Raw genomic sequence first — 18,890 nt, forward strand, 5'->3', positions numbered from 1 at the left:
TAATTATGATTGTGAAGGACTTCGATATTACTGTGATAAGCACAATACATAAAATGCAAGAAGAAATTAGCAGTGGTGTGTTTTAAGCAAAGATTTCAATCCAATGGATTACACACTAAACAATGTAAAAGGAAATACAATCCTCAGTCACTACTTGTTAAATGAGTGTTGTGCCTTCTGTGCACGTTAGGTATCTGCTGTGGGGAAAAATGTTCGTGTAATTGAAGACGGTATGTGTGTGGGGTAGTAGATCAGTGCTACAGACATCCTTAGGTGTGACTTTATCTAACTTTTGTGTGCTTGACTTTGTGGCTAAAATAGTTTCTCTTAATGTAGCTTTTGAATGTAATATTGAATGCCTACATTCTTTGTAAATAAAGTATGTGCACATAGGGACTGTGCTGGATGCATCAACACTGTTTACTATCTAGGTTTTGAAAAATGTAGATCTAGGGGAAACCAGGAGTGCTGGAATGATCACTAATTACTTGGGTGACCTAATACTTTTGTCTTTGAATAGTAATCCATGGATAAATTTACCTTGAAGATAATATGTATTCTGTCAGTGAGACCAAGGAATTTTACCTAAATACCTAGGGGAGTTGCTCTTGTACCTTGTTTTCACTTATACTTGTTTCATGAATATGTAAATTGGCATGTCCCTATTGTTCTTGTACTCAGATGCTCTGGAAATTGGCTTATTCCATTCTTGGAATTCAGTTTGTGTTCTTTTGACAGCACTGCTTTCAGTATTTCATATTTTATAAGGTGCCTTGCAGGCTGTTTTTTATGGTTAAGGATATCTTCATATATATAAAAAAAGTAATATATTGCTTTTGGACATCAACATGAAGTGTTGGGCCTTCTGTTCCTGGATGAGGGACAGATTCACAGGGTGAACTACATTCTTGGTTCTGTGGTCAGGCAGGATGCCCTGCTTTGAGTTGAGATTTTTCTTAATATGAAGTAGGAGGGAAGCACTAGTGAGCCTGGCTGAGCCTGCTGTGGCAGAGGCAGCTGGTTGTTATCATCATTAAATTTTTTTGTGAGCTTCAGATTCCCTGCACCTACCACACTGTTCTAGAAAGCAGAGCCATGCAAATCTTGTCTCTCTGTGTTGTGCGGCAGCTTTCTTTCCTATTTCATGCCTTTTTCTTTAGTGAAGGTTGTTAATAAGAGAAGAGGCCATACCGAGTTCTCCTGCTAGTGTTACTATGTGTCCTTGTTCCCCTGACTCAGACAACATTCAGGAATATCCTGTAGACACAGAGTAAAGGTTAAACTCTATTTTGTCTGGAGTGCAGTCCATCTCTGCTTATTCCTGGTGGAACAGAGTTTTGGTAAGTTTATCTTAAAAATCCTTTTAAGGTTTGAAGTAGCTTTTGTTCCACAAAACTAGATTCAAACTCAGCTCAGGATCTAAAGGGGACTACCCTTTGTGTCCCTAACAGTTTTCTGCACCTGCGTCTTTCTGTGAAGGCCTGTCTTGTTGGATTACTACATCCACCAGAAAAATGAAATGATGATATGTGAGGCCAGTTTTCAGTTGTTTCTTTAGAACTTAACAATAAAAGCTTACAGCTTCTTTCCCCATTTTGTTACATTGCTTTCCAGACAGGATTTGCCTTTACCATATATTAAATTTCTTCTTTGATCTCTTTCCAAGTTTCCTTGTGGTCGGAGAATCAGGCCTTGGGTCCTGTCTCTTTCCTGCAACTGTCAAGCCTATAAAAGCACTTTCCACTTCTAGCATGAAGAACTTGATCTTTAATTTTTTAATGACTGGAAGAACTTGTCAGATGGTCTTGATAATGCAAAAGAAAGACAGGATGTTACCCAGTGAACTCACATACCTATTCTGAGATATGAAACAGGGCATTGTGGAGCAAGCATCCTACTGTTGCAGCCAGGCATAACTGTAAGTAACTTAAGAGCCCAGGCATACTGCAGGAGAAGGCCTCAGAGAATCACAGGGATAATAGAGTTTGAAAGGGACCTTTAAAAGCTGTCTGGACCAACCTTCTAGTAACAGCGGCCAACTTGAAAGCTGGAGCCAGCTCTGAAGTTAGATCAGGTTGCTTAGGGTGTATGAAGTCAGGTTTTGAATATCTCCAAGGATGAATCTGCCACAGCCTCTCAGTCTGTCACCAAGTTAGACCACCCTCATGGAGTGGGTGGTCCAAATATATGGTCACAGTGTGTTAGCATGCTGTATCAGTTGCTGGGCTCTTGTTGAGCTCTGTGCACTCCAAAGCAGAGCTGCATGCATGTGATCTGCTCCTTTGTGTGGGGCACAAACCCTTCTCATATTCACAGCCTGTCCTTCTAAAGGACCCTTTATGCATTCACTACAGTACCTCAGGCATGTAAACCAGCTGCCAACTGAGGAGAGATTATGGGTTGAAGTCATGGTAAGTGCCGGTAGAAAGGTAGAAAGAACTTAGTATTGACTGAAAGTTTTTGAAATGTGCATGTTCATATACTGCTTCCTTTTGTTTTTCTGTCAATCTTCCCAGGATAGTTCTGGCCTAAAACTGAAATGGTTCTTTGTGCTCTCCTCTTTACATGCTTGGGACTAAAGGTGAGGCAGGATTCTGAAAGTGCATGCCCTTTGTGGATGCTTTGAGTTGAATAAGTTCAGTGGTTGCAGGCAGAAAGGATTCTGTACATGTAAACTGCATGTCTTATTGCTTGTAATTGTTAGTCCTGCTTGAACAACTCTGGGCATTTGTAGCAGTTTTGCTGCAAATTTTTCTTAACCTGAGAGAGTGGAAGCCACTGGAGGATGTATTACCTGCATAGGACAGGATTTGGAGAAACAGAAATCTGTCAGATTGGTTTGGTTTTACGAAGTTGGAGGCTGGGCTAGCATAGTGACCATTGAGTTGTAAAGAATACCCACCCACTATAGAGAAATCTTGTCTCAGAACAGCACTGTCGTGACAATTTAAACTGTTCAGATCCTTGCTGTTCTTGCTGTGATCCAGGTTTCTCTGTTGCATTTGACACCTGGATTCATCAGATCCTGCAGTGAACTTGTTCAGCTTGCAACACCTGCAAGAAATTGAATTCCACAGAACAGAAGAGTTTCCTGCTGGTGTTGGAAGCTTACCAGCTCACCAGTGGGTCTGTGTAAGAGTGATAGGGAGTGGGTGGTACTACATGCCACTGTAGGATTGCATGGAGCTGGAGAGTAAAACTGCTGGCAGCAACAGGACTTAAGTCAAAATTGTCTTAGAACCACAACCTTTCTCCAGCACAGGAATTTCTAAGGAGGTGCTCACCTCTTCCCTTTTCTTCCTTAGATCTTCCAAGGTTCATAGCATGCCGTCAGACCTTTTCCTTTCAGAGTTTTTAATCTTTTTAAGGTGTTAGAGGCACAGTCTAGGAATGAATGTAAATTGCAATTCAGTAACTAAGAACAGATCAAGAGTGGCATTTGGTAATGAAATTCCATGATTGTGTTGCTGTAAAATGGAAGAACTTGAAGAAAAATGTAATTGCAAATATTTAAAAGTGATTCTTTGAGTAATCTGTGGAAGAGATAAATGAACTAAGGAGACTTATCATACCTGAAGTGGTAAAAAAGCTTTTGTTTCTCTTCTGTTCTCTGCCGTTGACTTGTTTGTGATGAGAACTGTAGACCCTTAGTGATTTTTATTTCTTTGTAAATTGGGTGGGTGATTATTTCAGAAAGACAAGAGAGCTTTAGACCTTGTAGTGTAGACTAAATGTTTAAAAAGATGCTTACCAGCTTGTAGGGATTGGTAAGCACAGAATTACCCTTACAGTCTAGAGGTTAGTGGTGAATTGGCTGATCTCTTAAATGTGTTGCCTTCAAAAGTCAAAACAAGCTGACAGTGGGGGGGATGTCCCTTCTACTTGCTTTAGTGTGCTGTCTGTGAGTACAGTACTACCACTACATGATTTTTTTTTATTTGATTGGACTGGTTGGAAGGACTGTGTAATAATGAGGAGCATTTTCTTTCAAGAAGAAAGTTACAGATTGTATGGAGTGTATTAATTAGGGAGGCTACTAAGTATCTTAATTAGTTAGCATGTTTTGTGACTAGGTGGAAGCTTCTGCATCCAGATCAGGTGCACAATAATACTGCAGTGTTATATCTGTATTTTCATTACAATATGGGCATGGAGCATGTGTACAGCTACAGCAGTATAGTTTTAACCCTCTAAAGTCAGGAAGAGGAGACAAGCTCAATGAACTTGCTTACAGAGGTGTGGGAAATATGGAATTCTTCCTTTTCTACTTTTGATTAGTATATGATTCTATGTTAATGTTTGTAAAAACTAAGAAAATTTGGGTTGTAGCTTTTGGTCTAGAACAATGTTTTTAGGGAACTGAAGGTGTTAGTGGAGGAAAATACTCATGATAACAGTTGAACTGTTGTATACTGTCTGTCCATGTACAAGTTTTTCTCTGACACGTTAAAAAACCCCTACAAAACAACACTCTCCCAATTGACAGGAATTGATATTATCTCTGCAATCTTTAGAGTCAGTTTTAATGCATTTTTTTCCCAAAATACCACAGCTAAATTCCTTCTTTTAAGAAGGATGCATTTGTTTCAAAAACAAGTGCTTCCAATTCATAAGTTGAATGCAGTTTTGACTAGGAAGGCCTTAGACTGCATTGACAGGTCAAAACAATAAACTGAGGGGATCTTTCCAGTCCCCAGGATTCAGGCTTAGCTAAATATATTTAGGAAAAAATTGGAAAGGAGAAGGAGTTGGATAGAATGTATTAAAAGTTTCTGACAGTATAGACCTTCTTCTAGTTATCTTTTCTGTTTTGGGAGACAGATATGAAGGATCTGTGTCTTCATTACGGATTGAAATTAACATTGGATGCTTCTCCACTTTGCTTCAGCACTTTGCTTAAGTAAATAAATGGCATCTCCTGGTGTCAGAAGGTATTGTTTGGTAGCAGAGAGAAATGAGGTGCATTATATTAGGCATTTTAAAGGTATTTAGTAGGTTTTGATGTTACAGGAAAAAAACGAGATTAATCTCAGATGAGAGGAGAACCTGTTGTGGGTTGCTTGAAATCTTCCTTGGGATTTCTTTCTGCTTTTGGAAAGACCTTTCCAATCAGCCTTTTTTTCCAGGTGTATCCTTAACTTTTTTTCTTCACCTGCTCTTCAGAATGAACAGAAACGGCACATGTAAAACACAGGAAAGACTGACTGAGTGTTAAGAGTGGAGTTAGTTTACAGTAAGGTTAGTTTACATATATTTAGCAATTCTGGGTTAATGGCTGGACTTGACTTTACAGTTTTTTTACAGCCTTAATGATTTTATGATTCTCTTCTTGTTCTGTAACACTGAATTTGGATGGAATTGTTTAGTGTTTATGGCTTTCTGCATTTGAGTTGGGGAAGGGATTCCAGAACTTGTTATTTCTAAGGCTCTCAGTGTTGGTAGGCTCTGGATAGATGATACAAGACAGATACCTGCCACAAGTGGGTACTGTCTCAGCTGAGGATGCTTTAGACTTCTAAAACTCTGTCAGTCATGCTTATTTGACCCAGGAATGTTCTGAGAACACTTTGTGGAACTATTGTACAAAAATCCTAATGAGATACAAGAGGCCTCATCTAAACCATATAGAATCTAAAATATCTTGTCTGAATTATAAACAGATGTCTGCTTTTGAAGTGTGGTCTGTGCTGAGCAGTGGGTTTAGGTAAAGGTTTCATCATAAGAGCTTGCTAAATATACAGCTTCTGCTTTACAGTGGCATAGTACTGTTCTAGAGAGATCAGTTTTGTCTTTGCTCTGTGTGATTTCCTTGATACTGCTGAGCTATGGAGGTGTGTCTTGGTGGGAAAGCCTTTCTGGTTAAGTTTTTGTGGAGAAGGAGGGTGAGGTCATATTGAACACATAGGGTTGAATGTTAGCACTTGTTAATTTGGTTTGAAAAAACTAGTGAGCAGAATAGGAAGGGAGAGAATTTGAACTTAAAACACTCAGCACAGAACTACTGGAGAATTCTGTTTCTGTGGACACGAGTAAAAAATACTTGGTAGTACTAGATACCAAAGAGGGTTTTACATGGCAATGACATTTTGGAGGAATTGTGACAACTTAATGTTCAGACTAATAAAGTGTGGCTGTCGGGTGATAAGTGATACAGGAAAAATTCCTGTACAACTTCAAAGGGGAAGTTCAGTTTGATGTTAATAAATTGGTGGTTCTCTAAAATTTCAGTGCTTAGCTACCTTTCAGAGGTTAAGTTCTGGTTCAAATAAAATTGCATTTGAAGTGTGATACTTTATCTAGCATACAGCTGCCACAAGCAGCCACTTCTCAGAAGAGGAATTTAACTTCAGTGACTGCCTCTGTCTTTGGCAAAACCCCCAGGAATTGCCAATTGCTCCAAAATACTTATACACTTCAGTGAAGTTACGTTTTTAAAAGAAGGTTTGAAAAAAGAAATTGGAAAAAAAAGAATGTTTATCACCCAATTTCTGGAAATTTTATGTTGTTTATAGTTGGGTTATAGGATAGATACATAAAGTTAAATTAGTATAGCAGCAAGCTTTTGAGATACACAGTAGTATTTCATTAATGTTAATTCTACTTCTGTTAATTATTCCTTAATTCTGACACATACATTCTGCCAAGATTATTTGAAGTATGCTGAGTTTTGAAAATTTTAGAGATTTAGTTGTGATGGAGTTTAGTGAAGGAATATATAACTTGTTATTGCAGTAATCTGCTATTTAGGTTTGGGATATCGCCCTTCTGAGCTTTAAGCTTGCTTTAACATGGCAATTAGGGTGAAACACATTTAATTCCCTGCAAGTAAACTGTAAGTAATTGTTAAACACTTTATAATGATTTAATGCAAATATTATGCAGTGTCTTCTGGGTGACAGGTATTGGGAGGACAAATGAATTGGGAATACACTGATTTGAGAGCAGGAGTGAGTCCAGGCTTGTAGAAAAATTCAGTGATGTCTGTGAGAAGAACTGATGAATTGTGAAGAGCAAGTAGCAGGATGTAATATCATCAAAATATGAGGAAAGGTTTGTGTGATAGAAGGCTTGCCTGTTTCTCCCAACTGACTGAGTTGAATTCATTATAGCCTGCTTGCTGAGTGACTGTTCATTTGGGAAACGTTAGCAGCTCCGTGGATGGGTGGATGAATAAATTTGTATAACAAAGTTCTGAGAGCTGGAGACTTTCAGGGTAGCCTACAGATCTCTAAGGAAAAATCTGGGTAATATATCTGGAAGTTCCCAGACCCTGCTAGCTCCTGTTGGAAATGTGGTGGGAGCTGGTGTATGTTTTGTGCTAGTGAAATTTGATTCAGATTTTATTTTTTGTAGTGCTGCATGCACAATGACCAACCACTTATATGCTGGTATGCCTGTTGGAAAAAGTATTCCACGTACTGGATCTGTCTGAATACTAAACCACTTTTTTCCTACTTTTTGTTACTTATGTATTTCAGAGAGCTGGTGTTTATTGGGGGTTTTGCTAAAGGCAGAGGTAGTCACTGAAGTTACAATGGCAGCCTGTGGCAGCTGAGGCCACACAGTGAGGATTCTTTGCATAGTTACCCACGTTGTACATGGAATTGCATGTACGTGTACATTAACTGTTTTGTCACGTTTGGGAACTTCTCATAGCCAAACAATTCTCAGACAAATTCTGTGAAATACATACAGGAAGTCAATTAGAATGAAGGTGATGACTAGAATATTTTATGTTGCTGAATTCATGGCAGCTTTAGTGTGGTGTCTGTGAGTACAGTACTACCACTGCTGTGCCCCTTGCATAGTGAGCTTTGGCAAAACCACCTTTTGTGCATCATTCCTGCTCTTTTGATCTGTGTGGTCAGAAGTGGATTTGATAGGTCATGAGCTTCCATGAGTAGCAAGGCAGTATACCAGCTGTCTCCAGCCACAGTGAAAAGCTTCATATTTTATAAATTTATTTAATATTACTAAGATTTAATCTTTTGTTAAAAGTGCCTAATGTTTGCTAAATCAAGATACATAAAGCATCTGAAAATACTTTTGATGTCCTTGCAATCTTGGAGTTTTTAGACTTACCTTCTGAAACTACATTCTTTCTGTGAAAGCATTTGCATTGTTTCAACTAAAAGTACAGTTGTTTGTAACATACAAACTGGACATGAGATATTGCTTTGCAGTAGTTACTAATCTGCTGATGAATGAGTCTTGCAGAGATTGGAAGGGATTTATGTAGGCTGCAAATGGAATAGAATGAGTTTCAAAAATGTAAGCAATTTAAAATACCGCTTGGACGTGAATTAAAATGCTCAGAAGCCACACACAGTTGCTTAAAATCTTGATCCTTTTTAACCATCCATAATGCCATCATTGTGTTTGTTTTCCCAGAGTATGTTTGTCCACCCTAAAATTATACTAAATCAGGTTTCTGAGAGACAGATGTCATCCTGAGTATTTTACTATGTGAATAGGCTCTGCTGTGCTGGAGGTTAGTGTCTCGGGAACTTTCTAAGGGCGTAGATGCCCATCTTCTGACCTCACAGGTAACAGCAGTAGTCATCTCTGCCTCTTTCTTCTGTCTTTAGTACAGTTTAATGCTCTGTTTTCTGTGGTTTTCACAGGTTCATGTGATGGCTTCTACCTTTTGGGTCAAAATAATCCTTTTTAGCAGAGACCAGCTGCTTTGCATTTTAAGCTTGCCTGCTGTTCTTTAGGAGTGAAAAGCAGGAGGAGTGGCTGGGCCATCTGATGAATAATCATGCATTTACCCACTCAGTTCTATCATGTGCTACTTTGAGCTGTTTTTGAGAGAAACTTGAGGCTCTGACTTTGAGGGGTATGGTGTAACTGGTGACATTTATTCCCAGGTGATTAAAGTTCACATTGCAAAAATTCCTTTTGTACTTTGTCTGAACGCTGTGATGATTGGTGTATAATGTTATAGGTATACCATGTTCTATTTTGGAGAATTTTGTCTTGCAGAGAAAGAACAAAGACAGCTGAGGCTGAGTGAAAGAATAGGTCTTGTTGAAGAGCAGGGTTTACATCTGTTTTTACTGTGTGATATTCCAACTCATGAGCATTTATGTCATAGAACCAAAGAATACCCAAATATTTTAAGATAACCTAAAAAATTGTTCCTCAGGCATTGGTAAAATGGTTGTTATATGGTGAGAAAGGTGAAAGTATTAGATAAGCTTGAATTTTCCTTTCCTGGCTTATATTATTGGTACTTCAAAGGACTGTATAGCTGTCTCTTTGCTGTGTCTGCAATGTCATGGGCATCCACTGAAAATGTCAACGAATGGATTAACTTGTTACTTTTCAAGGTATTTCTATATGATCTGAGTGTCTGCCTTCTGTGTCAGTTCATTGTCCACAGGCAACACTGAGTGTAACCTGCTTTACTGTTTTGGGATCAGGATGGCTCTGTAACTGCAAAGAAAGGAGGGTTTCATCTAGGCTGTGTGCAGTTTGGTGTGCCACTTTGTGAAAAAGGTCACTTGCTTATTTCAGCCTGGAGAAGAGGTGGCTGAGGGAAGACCTTGAATGGTCTGTAGCTTCCTCATGAGGGGAAGCAGAGTGGCGGGCACTGATCTTTTCTCTGTACTGACCAGTGACAGGACTTGAGGGAGTGGCCTGAAACTGAGTCAGGGGAGGTTTAGGTTGAATATGAGAAGAAAGTTCTTCATGCAGAGGGTGTTTGGGCACTGGAACGGGCTCTCCAGGAAAGTGGTCACAGCACCAAGCCTGACAGAGTTCAAAAAGTGTTTGGACAATGCTCCTGGGTACATGGTGTGCTTATTTGGGGCTGTTCTGTGCAGTGATAGGAGTTGGACATGATGAGCCTTGTGGGTCCCTATCACCTTAGCACAATCTATGATTTAAAAAAAAACCAACATAACCTCTTAACCACTATGTAACATCTCTGCAGTCTTTTTTTCCCTTATTCTTCTTTACATTAATGAATCAGTTCTTTGGAAAAAAATTACCCATATCTTCTGTGTTACTGCTTTCTCTTACTGCACATCACAGTGAATAAATATTATTTTATCAGCCCACTTGGCAATAATGACCATTAACCTGATTGTTAACTGATGGGTCTCAGATGGAATGCTGAATGCATGCTTGTTCCAAAATGGCAGAATCTGCCTCTCCTTTTTACTGTAATAAAGCTGCTTCTGTTTGCAGCACTGTGTTGCTGGGAGACTGCAGCTAATTTTTATGGTGCATATCAGTAGTAGTAATTCAAATTAAACATTTCATTGAGTAGGTCTTCTTTTTGTTTGTAAACTGCCTTCTGTAAGGGGAGAGAAATTTTGTTCTGGGAAGAGCAGTATCCAGACCAGAGAATGTGACTGAATCTGAAACAAAAGCTCAGACTGTTCTGTTGATAACATCATTGTACTTCCAAAGTCACTTCAGGGGGATGGTGGCCTGGCTAAATTTACACCAGTCTGATAGTCAAGTCTATCACAGGTACTCAGAAGAATTTCAGGTGAGACAAACACATCTCCTCAAACTGCTGTTTTTCTCTTTCAGAATCCATGGTGCAAAACTTCAGCATGTGGCGTGACTTTAAAGCAAAACAACAAAATAGACTGAAAGATTATGAATTGGAAAACTGTGTCGTTTTGGTTCACAACACAGATAACGGTGGCAATTTTGGGGCTGTGTAGAAAATGCAGTTGTTTTTAGAATGATTGTTGCACAGCTTGCATGTGGATCAGGATGTGCATGCAATTACATTGGCAAAAAGTGGGTGTAATTGGGCATGCACCTAAATGGAAAAATACATGTGTAAGGTGGAATCTGACTAATAAGTAAAAAAATCTGCTTGCTGAATCTGTACTCCTTTTCTGGCTAAAGGAGGTGGTAGTCCATTTTGTGCTGTTCAGAGTCTGCTTAGGTTTGTAGCAGTGTCTTGTTTTTAATCTTGCTTGAGATGCCTCTCTAAAATGGGGAGTGTGTGTGTGTCTGAAGCCTGCTTGCTTAAACACGCGAGTCATGTCAGCTGCAATGCGGCAGTGCTTGGTGCTAATGAGGTGAGCAGCCAGAGCACCCGTCTGCTTATGTTTGCTCATCTCTGTGCAATTATGGCTGTGGGGATTGGAAAAAGGGATTTGTATTGGATGTGGCTCTGTTTTGGCCTTTCTAGAGTGTGGTTGTGTTCTCCTGAGGACTGGGCAGCACATTTCAACTTCCATTTTGGGAGTTACGTGGTTGCTTCATTATGTTTGATGCAAGGTCTAAAATACATCCTGGCTGGGAGAAGAAAAGAAAAAAGGGAAGTACAGAGAGGGGGAATCCCCCCTTCTTCTCTCCCCCCTCCCTCCCAGTTCTCCCCCAATTAATTCTAATGCACCTTGAAATGAAATATATAGCTTCACAATTGGTGCCTTCATGCAGAGTATATGTGTCTGTATTTGTAATGTAGCATCTTTGGAATACAGTAATCAGGTAATAAAATTTGGTTAGCTCTCACTAGTTACAGGTGGCCTTTGGTGGGCACAAGATGCAGATGCACTGTGATTTCTCAGCTCACTTGTTTTTTTTTTTTTTTAAATTTTTTTAACCCTTAGGGTGCTGACAGCAGTGTGAGCTGAGTATTTTTTGCTGAAGTCATAAAGTTTTGCTTTGAACATAAGACAAATAAAGTAAATATCAAACCTTTTTTGTCTTTTCCTGTCCTCAGATGCCAGACTGTCTCCATTGAGCTTGATGCCTTCCTGTCCAATCCTGTTGTATGCCTATCCTGCAGCTCATCTTTCAGTGTTTCTTTTTCAGAGAATTAGCCTGTAAAACTATAGGTCATGATTAAGTAATATATTGATCTTGGTGGCAAAGCTGGCTTTCTTTCTTGTTTCTGTGTTTGTCACAGGGTGCTTCCCTGTTTGCTGGTAAAATTATTTCTGACTACTTAATTTAATATAAATCAGATTGTTGAAATGACCTGCTGAAAATACTGCTGGTTTTTTGTGTTTTTTTAAGGATCGTATCTAGTCTCTGTTACTTTGGCAATATGTTGTGTAACGTGGTGCCACAAACAGAGGGATCAATACAGCTGGGACTGGGAAAGGTATGAACTGCATCCTGTAGGCAAGAACCAGCAGTGGGAGGCAGGAACCTACTGAGCTGTTGATACAGCTGGTGTGAGTGTAGTGTGCAGCTTACACCTATAGAAAGGGTGGAGTGTCAACCTGTAAACTGTCCGCCACCCTGGGAAGGAGCCCAAGACTGAGCCCTAATTAAGTCTGGTTTTAGTTTGGTCCCAGTTTTAAGGGAGTTGAGTGACATGAGTGAAACAGCACAGCTGACAAGATGTGTACTGGGGAGAGTTGTGTTTTTTTAATACTCGCTGTTGAAGTCTGGTATCTCTGTAATCACAGATAGTGCAGTATTTCTGCGCCTGTTTACCTTCTCCTGGAGATCTTCTGACTTAAAACTGGGATGTCTTTCTCTCTTCCTTCTTTAGGTCTCCGGGTGAAAGGGGAGCTCATTACTGCTTACCCACAAGTGGTGGTTGTGCGTGTGCCAACACCTTGGGTCCAGAGTGACAGCGACATCACAGTCCTTCGCCACCTAGAGAAGATGGGCTGTCGATTGATGAATCGTCCTCAAGCCATCCTCAACTGTGTCAACAAGTTCTGGACATTTCAAGAACTTGCTGGCCATGGTGTGCCTCTTCCAGACACTTTTTCATATGGTAAGGCTGTTGGATCAAAAGGGTAGCACAGTTACCTAGACAACTTGCGCTTTTGCAGTGCAAAAGATAAAAGTTTTGGAAATCCATGGAAATTTAAGTAGCATGAGGCCAGTTCCACAGCTAAGTGTTGAATAACCAAACAAGAAGTTAAAGTCATGACACCCACATTCTGGTTTTCTCTTTGTTGATTAGCTTTTGATGCTTTGAAAAGAGTACTTGAACTGTACCTCAGCCTTCCGAGCAACTGACTTTGGCTGTTTGTGGTATAATACTTTCCAGTCTTTTCCAATTGCCCAAAACAACAGACAAGAGCTTGAGGTACTAAATGTCATAAGTACTACAGAAAACTAGACTTTGGTACAACCTGAAAGTAGATTAAACTCCTGTATGAATAAAAATGTCTGCAAATACATCAGTTTTTGTGAAAGGACAAGAGTAGCAAGAAGTACGAGCCCTTGTGTTCACCTTTTAACAATAGTTCAGGCTTTGTTTCTCACCAAAACAGTTGATTATTTTTTATTGTGCCTGCCTCTGGACTCTCTGGTATCTCTGGTTCCTGACACAGTGCTACATCAGAGGAACCATTTGATGTTTCCTGAGCTACCCTGGTACTATTTCTGCTTTTAATTACAATCTATTATAGAATTGTAGATATCTCTCAACCTTCTGTTCCTTCTGGAAATACCAGTACGTTCCTCCCTTTTGTGTGATTGAATCAATAGGCTTTTGTAAAGAGAACTTGACAAAATGAGAAAAAAGTTTGACAAAACCATGGCTTTCTGTCAATTACTATGAATTACTATTTCCATCAATTGCCGTGAAAACACATTTGAGAAGAAACATACCCTTTCTTTATACATGTGGTTGCTCTAACGTCTTGAGAAAGGAATGAGTTTTTAATTTTTGGGGGGAAGGTGAGACCAGGAATGATGCTTAATAATTGCAGAGCATACCTGTTTGTTCATAACTCCCTCCCACTTCTGTTAGTGTCTCCCTCTGGAATTTGACAGAAGCATTACTTTCTTTTCTTTTTTTCTTTTTTCTTTTTGTTGTTTTAAGCTGCAAGTATCAAGTTATCAGTAAGAGCTGACTTTGCCAAGTAAAGCAGGATGTGCTGAATGACATGTTACTCCATGACATGCATTAAATTCCATGGCAGGGTCCTGATGGCTGCTGCTGGCTTTGTGACTTTGTGTCTTGGCTTGACTTCTCCTCTTTACTGCACGTTGTGTTAGAGAGGGCTTGTCCCTTTGTCTGCTGACTTTCCTCTTCTGTATTTCTTGTCCTGTGGTCAGCCTTCTTTGAATTGAACTCAAGTAACCTTGAGGTATCAACCATAATTGTGTGAATGGCCATTAAAAGCTACACTCTAAGGTCCTTAGAGATGCTGTGAGATTGAAAGTTTGAAGTACTGCTTACTTCAGGATATAAGGAGAATGAGATACAGGACACTTAAGCTTTCAGAGGGGGGAGGTGGACTGACAAGGTCTGGGTTGTTGCTACTCTGTGGGTTATGACTTGTCATTGTGTTCCATGTTGCTTTCCTGGTTAGCAGTTTGGATGGAACTGTTACTAGTGTTATATGTCTGCTGTTTTCCTGTTAGACATTTGAAAAGATGGAAGTTGATCAAGTAAAGGTGATAAACTGGACCAAAATGGTAGAATTGAGGCATTTGGATATGAAAGATTAGATTGAGTCTTTTGGGATTGTGATCAGGAGGCCTTTGTCAATTTGTGTCTTCAATTCCAAAGGAAGTAGGTCTTAGTATCCCACACACCACAAACATCTTCCAAGTCTGATCATGCTCCATGACCAAGGTCCTCCTAACTAATGATTTTTCTGCATTATCTAAGCTGTAAGGGTGGGAGGAATGTGTGGCAATTACATCCCAAATTTGGCCACAGCAGACTGGTAGCACATAATGTTGTTGGTTTTCTTTTTGCCAGGTGGTCATGAGAATTTTTCCAAAATGATTGATGAGGCGGAAGTGCTGGAGTTCCCTATGGTGGTGAAGAACACGCGGGGTCATCGAGGTGGGTGTGAGGTCAGGGGTGAGGGCAAGGACTATTCTGAGCAGCACTCCAAGATTTTGTCTCATCAAGGAATGAGAGTTAAGATCTGTTAGGTGTTGGACTTCTTTCCAATATATCTAAATTCTACCACCCTTGAATGCTCACTGTTGAATAGGCTGCAACACTAGGAAGCAGTTTTAGTAGAACCCAGTCTTGCAAAGGCTGCATTCAAAGGCAAAGTGTTCAAAATTATGGTGCATTGGTGACTTCTATAAGAAAAGCTTTGAGCTAGAATAATGGGAGGTCTGGCCTTCATGAAGTTGAAAGAAGCCTACATGGATTTTAGGGGTGTTTTTTTAAATAGGCTTAAGAAATGAACATGCACTGACTTCTTTCCTACTTAACTTTGTCTGTAATTAAGATTCTGATTTAATTCAAATCTTACATATTGTTTGTAAAACTGAATCTCCGTTTTTCAGAAGAATACCTCTGACAGTGTCAGTGGTATTACTGCAGGTTCAGATTAAGTTGCTGTGTTAGTTTTTTAAGCGTTGAGTATAAAACAAACATCAACTTAATTTAGTGTTAAATAGTGGTTACTAAAGGAAACCATGTTTAAATCAATTTCAGAGGTTATTTGCAGAGGAAGTTGCTCTGTTTCTAATATACTTTAAAAGAAATATAATAAATACTAGATTTATAAAGAGACTAAAAATAAAGATAAGACACAAAACCAGGAGTTACTTCAAACAAAATCATAACTAGAGGATACCGCTTCTTTCTCTCTCTCTGTCAGTTTGCTCTCACTCTCTGCTGCTCTGATGCTTCTCTTCTGCTGACATGAGTGCTTCTGTAGCCATGTAGTAAATGGATTCAGGAACTGATGTTGAATGGATCTAGTTGGGTTATTTTTACTCAGATTAATCCCTTACATGACTTAGGACTTACTTGCCCAAATGCTTGTGTTGATATAATGGAAGAGAGCAAAACGCTGGGGCAGAGGAAGATCAGACCTGCTGCTGTTAGCAGCAATACCTGTTAGTGTGGTTTTAAAGTGTGGGTGGAGCTCTGATGATAAGGTGGGGTTTGATGTTGCAGCAAGGTGAATTTGACAGCTGTGGAATATCTGAGACAGTAGATTTGACTTAATACTGCCTCTAGTGAAGATCTACTAAATAATTTTAGAGTTTTAGATATTGATTTTCTTCTCCCTTTTTAGCCAGGATTCCTGTAAACCTGTTTACAAGTTTTGCTTCAGACCAGTTTAAACTCCAGGCATTTTAATGCAAATTTATGCAAAGTACATGTCTTTTCACATTAAGAGAGTTGGGGAAGCTTTTTCAAATTAATTGAAGAGCAGCTATTTGCAAATTATATTTAAAATAAATAGGCAAATGTGGTCATAGGTACTGGCTGATGAATAAAAGTCATACTCTTCTAGGCCAATTTTCTGCGCAGTTTGCTACTCCAGCAAATGGGCCAATCCTGGTTTTATCAAGGTGTCATGTTGTTGGATAATTTGCAAGAACTAAGTAGTTCCTCTCCTAGGCATCATTCTTCATTTTCCATTTCAGGAATACAGTCAGATTATTAATTGCCTGTAGAATAGTTAAAGTTTATAGTGGGAGAGAGAACATAGATGTTTTTCTTTTTGTGAATTTTAAGCTTACATTCTCATGTCTCTGTAATGAGAAATTCCATGTTCCTCAAGCAGTGTTCTGTATTGTGGAGACCTTAAATCCTATCTAAACAGAGGCTGCTCTAGTAGGGCATAGGAACACTTGGTGGAATTCTTTACACATTATTTATCCTAGTTCTGCTAGTGCTGCATTTCTGTTCTCTTACTTAAGGAGGGCAGTTTATCAATTTATGTTTGTACTCTGTTAACACTATAACAGAATTGAATGCCAGTTCTGCTTCAAGAGAAAGTGTGCAGCCTTATTGCAAAACATAAATCTAATATGACATAGAGCCCTTAAGAAAGGGGAAAAGAAGTTGGGAAATGTAGGTAAAGATGGAATGGGATGCAGTCTTGTGAGACTGGAAATTGGATAGAAACTAGTAGAGTCTGGTTGAGGGATGACTTTAACCAGTATGAATACAACTGGAAAAGAACAAACAAGTCTTTGGTGTGCTCTAAAAATGAAAGGGAATGAAATTACTTATTTTAGGTTAAAAAAATCCAAGTCTTAGAGATGTTTGCTTGCAGAAAACCTGGTGATTTGTTAAGAGGGTTTTTTCAGTTGTGGAATAATCTATTAATTTTATGTCTGTGGAATCTGCTTCTGAATTATCTTGGATACTGTGAAGTGGAACGTTTTCCTCTGAAAGTAGTTGTTTCATTGTAGACCTCATTCTGGAGTTGTGATCCTTTTTAAGTATTGGGAAGAGCATCTCTCAGGAGCTTCCTAACAGAAATGGGTGGTTCTGCAGTGGCGCACACTAGAAACTTCAGAGTTCTAAGATGCCCACTGTTCAATAGTTTCATGTTGTTGGTTCCTTTGTGTCAAAGCTGTAGGCTGTGGGTCCTGTCCTCTTCGATGAACAAAATTAACAAAATAAATGTTATTAATTACATGTTGGCTGTTCTTTAAGTATTTCTTCCTTTTTTTTTCCCTCTCACTAAGGACTTGTACCAAAAGAAGTTGAAACTGCAAGACCATCTCCTTTAGCTAAAGCTTTTTTCTTTTTCCTTGCTTCTTTCTTTTTGTTTTTTTTTTAAACTCATGTCTCCTCAGCTCCATCAGTACTTGAACACTTAAAAGCACTGAATCAGTGGAATACTGTTGTCCATGGAAGAATTTGTAAATGGATATAAACTACAAGATGGGGCCTCTGAGAATAGGCAGTGTGCCGGTCGGAGGTTTGACTTTCATGTGCTGAGTCATTGATGCAGCTCAGATGGGTAGCTGCTTTCAACACCCCAATGTTCTTTCCTCCATACAGGTAAAGCTGTGTTCCTGGCACGAGACAAGCACCATTTGGCAGACCTAAGCCATTTGATCCGTCACGATGCCCCTTACTTATTTCAAAAATACGTTAAGGAGTCCCATGGCAAGGATGTGCGCGTCATCGTAGTGGGAGGCCGTGTGGTGGGCACCATGCTCCGCTGCTCGACAGATGGGAGGATGCAGAGTAACTGCTCACTTGGTAGGAAAAGCATTGCTCATAGTTTTGATTAGAATATTTCAAAAATCACAGAGCTGACTGAAATAAGCTGCAGGTGTTATTTTATGTTAATTGTGCTTACTGCTGGGGGTTTAAAGGGGAAACATGAGAATAAGGATTAAGAAAGAAGCATGTTGAGCAAACACAGAAGGAGAGATGATCTGTGCTCAAAGTGTTTGATAGATGGGATGATGACAAGCAGGGGAAAGTTCTAGAACACAAGTGGAGCAACTGATGTGGTAATGGCAGTTTGATGCTAATGTATCGTTTGTTTCATTATCATTTGTTTCATCCTGTTGAGAGGAACAGAAAATGAAGGAAGACAGAAAGCAACACTTAAGGGGTGGAGGAGTCAGTCATTTGGCAAGAGAGTGGAAGAAAACGTTAAGTGAGGAAGCTGTTGAGGGCAATAAACAATTGGATTGAGCTGTGCATTTTCTGTGCTGCCTTAAGTCTGTCAGGTTCCTCCCTGCTACCTCTTCCCACAAAGACCATATCTGGGAGAAAAGAGGAGGTTACTGCATTGATTGTAGCATGCTCAGAACTGAGATTCTGCATAGGTTTGGGTGTTAGACTTGAGGGTTTTTGAGGGTAAAAGGAGGAAAGATGCCTGAGGTTGCCTGGCTGAAACTTTACTGAATGTGAGCAGGGATGACATGTGTTCATGTATATTGCACTTTTGGTTAGTCAGAATGCCTAAGAGATTTTAGTTACTACTTCATGCAGAGGAAATATAGCCTAAAAGATTTTTCTACTAATTTTTTTTTTGCTTGTTTCTTATTATTTGGGTAATTTTTCAATTTAAGTATTGTGATAGATGAAGCTTGAGCCAGTTAATACTTAGTTGGTGGACTGTGACCCTGACGAGCTGAGGTTCAGACACAAATGTTCCCTAATTCTTGCTTCAGAGACAGTAACCTGTGATAGGAAGTTGAGAGGTATGTGAACAGATGATGATAATGAGCTAGAAAGCCTCTTGAAAGCATCTTTCTTAAAAGGA

General features: G+C 39.4%; 1 protein-coding gene across 4 annotated transcripts in view; it reads left to right on the forward strand.

The window, feature by feature from the left end:
* RIMKLB (ribosomal modification protein rimK like family member B) overlaps positions 1-18,890 on the forward strand; it is a 50,722-nt gene that overhangs the window by 19,859 nt on the left and 11,973 nt on the right. For 3 of the 4 annotated variants that reach the window (XM_072926383.1, XM_072926375.1, XM_072926381.1), the window contains exons 4-6: positions 12,479-12,709; positions 14,657-14,743; positions 17,669-17,872. In XM_072926383.1, the coding sequence (XP_072782484.1) occupies positions 12,479-12,709; positions 14,657-14,743; positions 17,669-17,872 (522 nt within the window). The remainder of the gene's footprint in view (positions 1-12,478; positions 12,710-14,656; positions 14,744-17,668; positions 17,873-18,890) is intronic. The other variant, XM_072926386.1, reaches the window with a different exon arrangement.

The sequence above is a fragment of the Taeniopygia guttata genome, chromosome 1 (genome assembly GCF_048771995.1).
Source record: "Taeniopygia guttata chromosome 1, bTaeGut7.mat, whole genome shotgun sequence".
NCBI lineage: Eukaryota > Metazoa > Chordata > Aves > Passeriformes > Estrildidae > Taeniopygia > Taeniopygia guttata.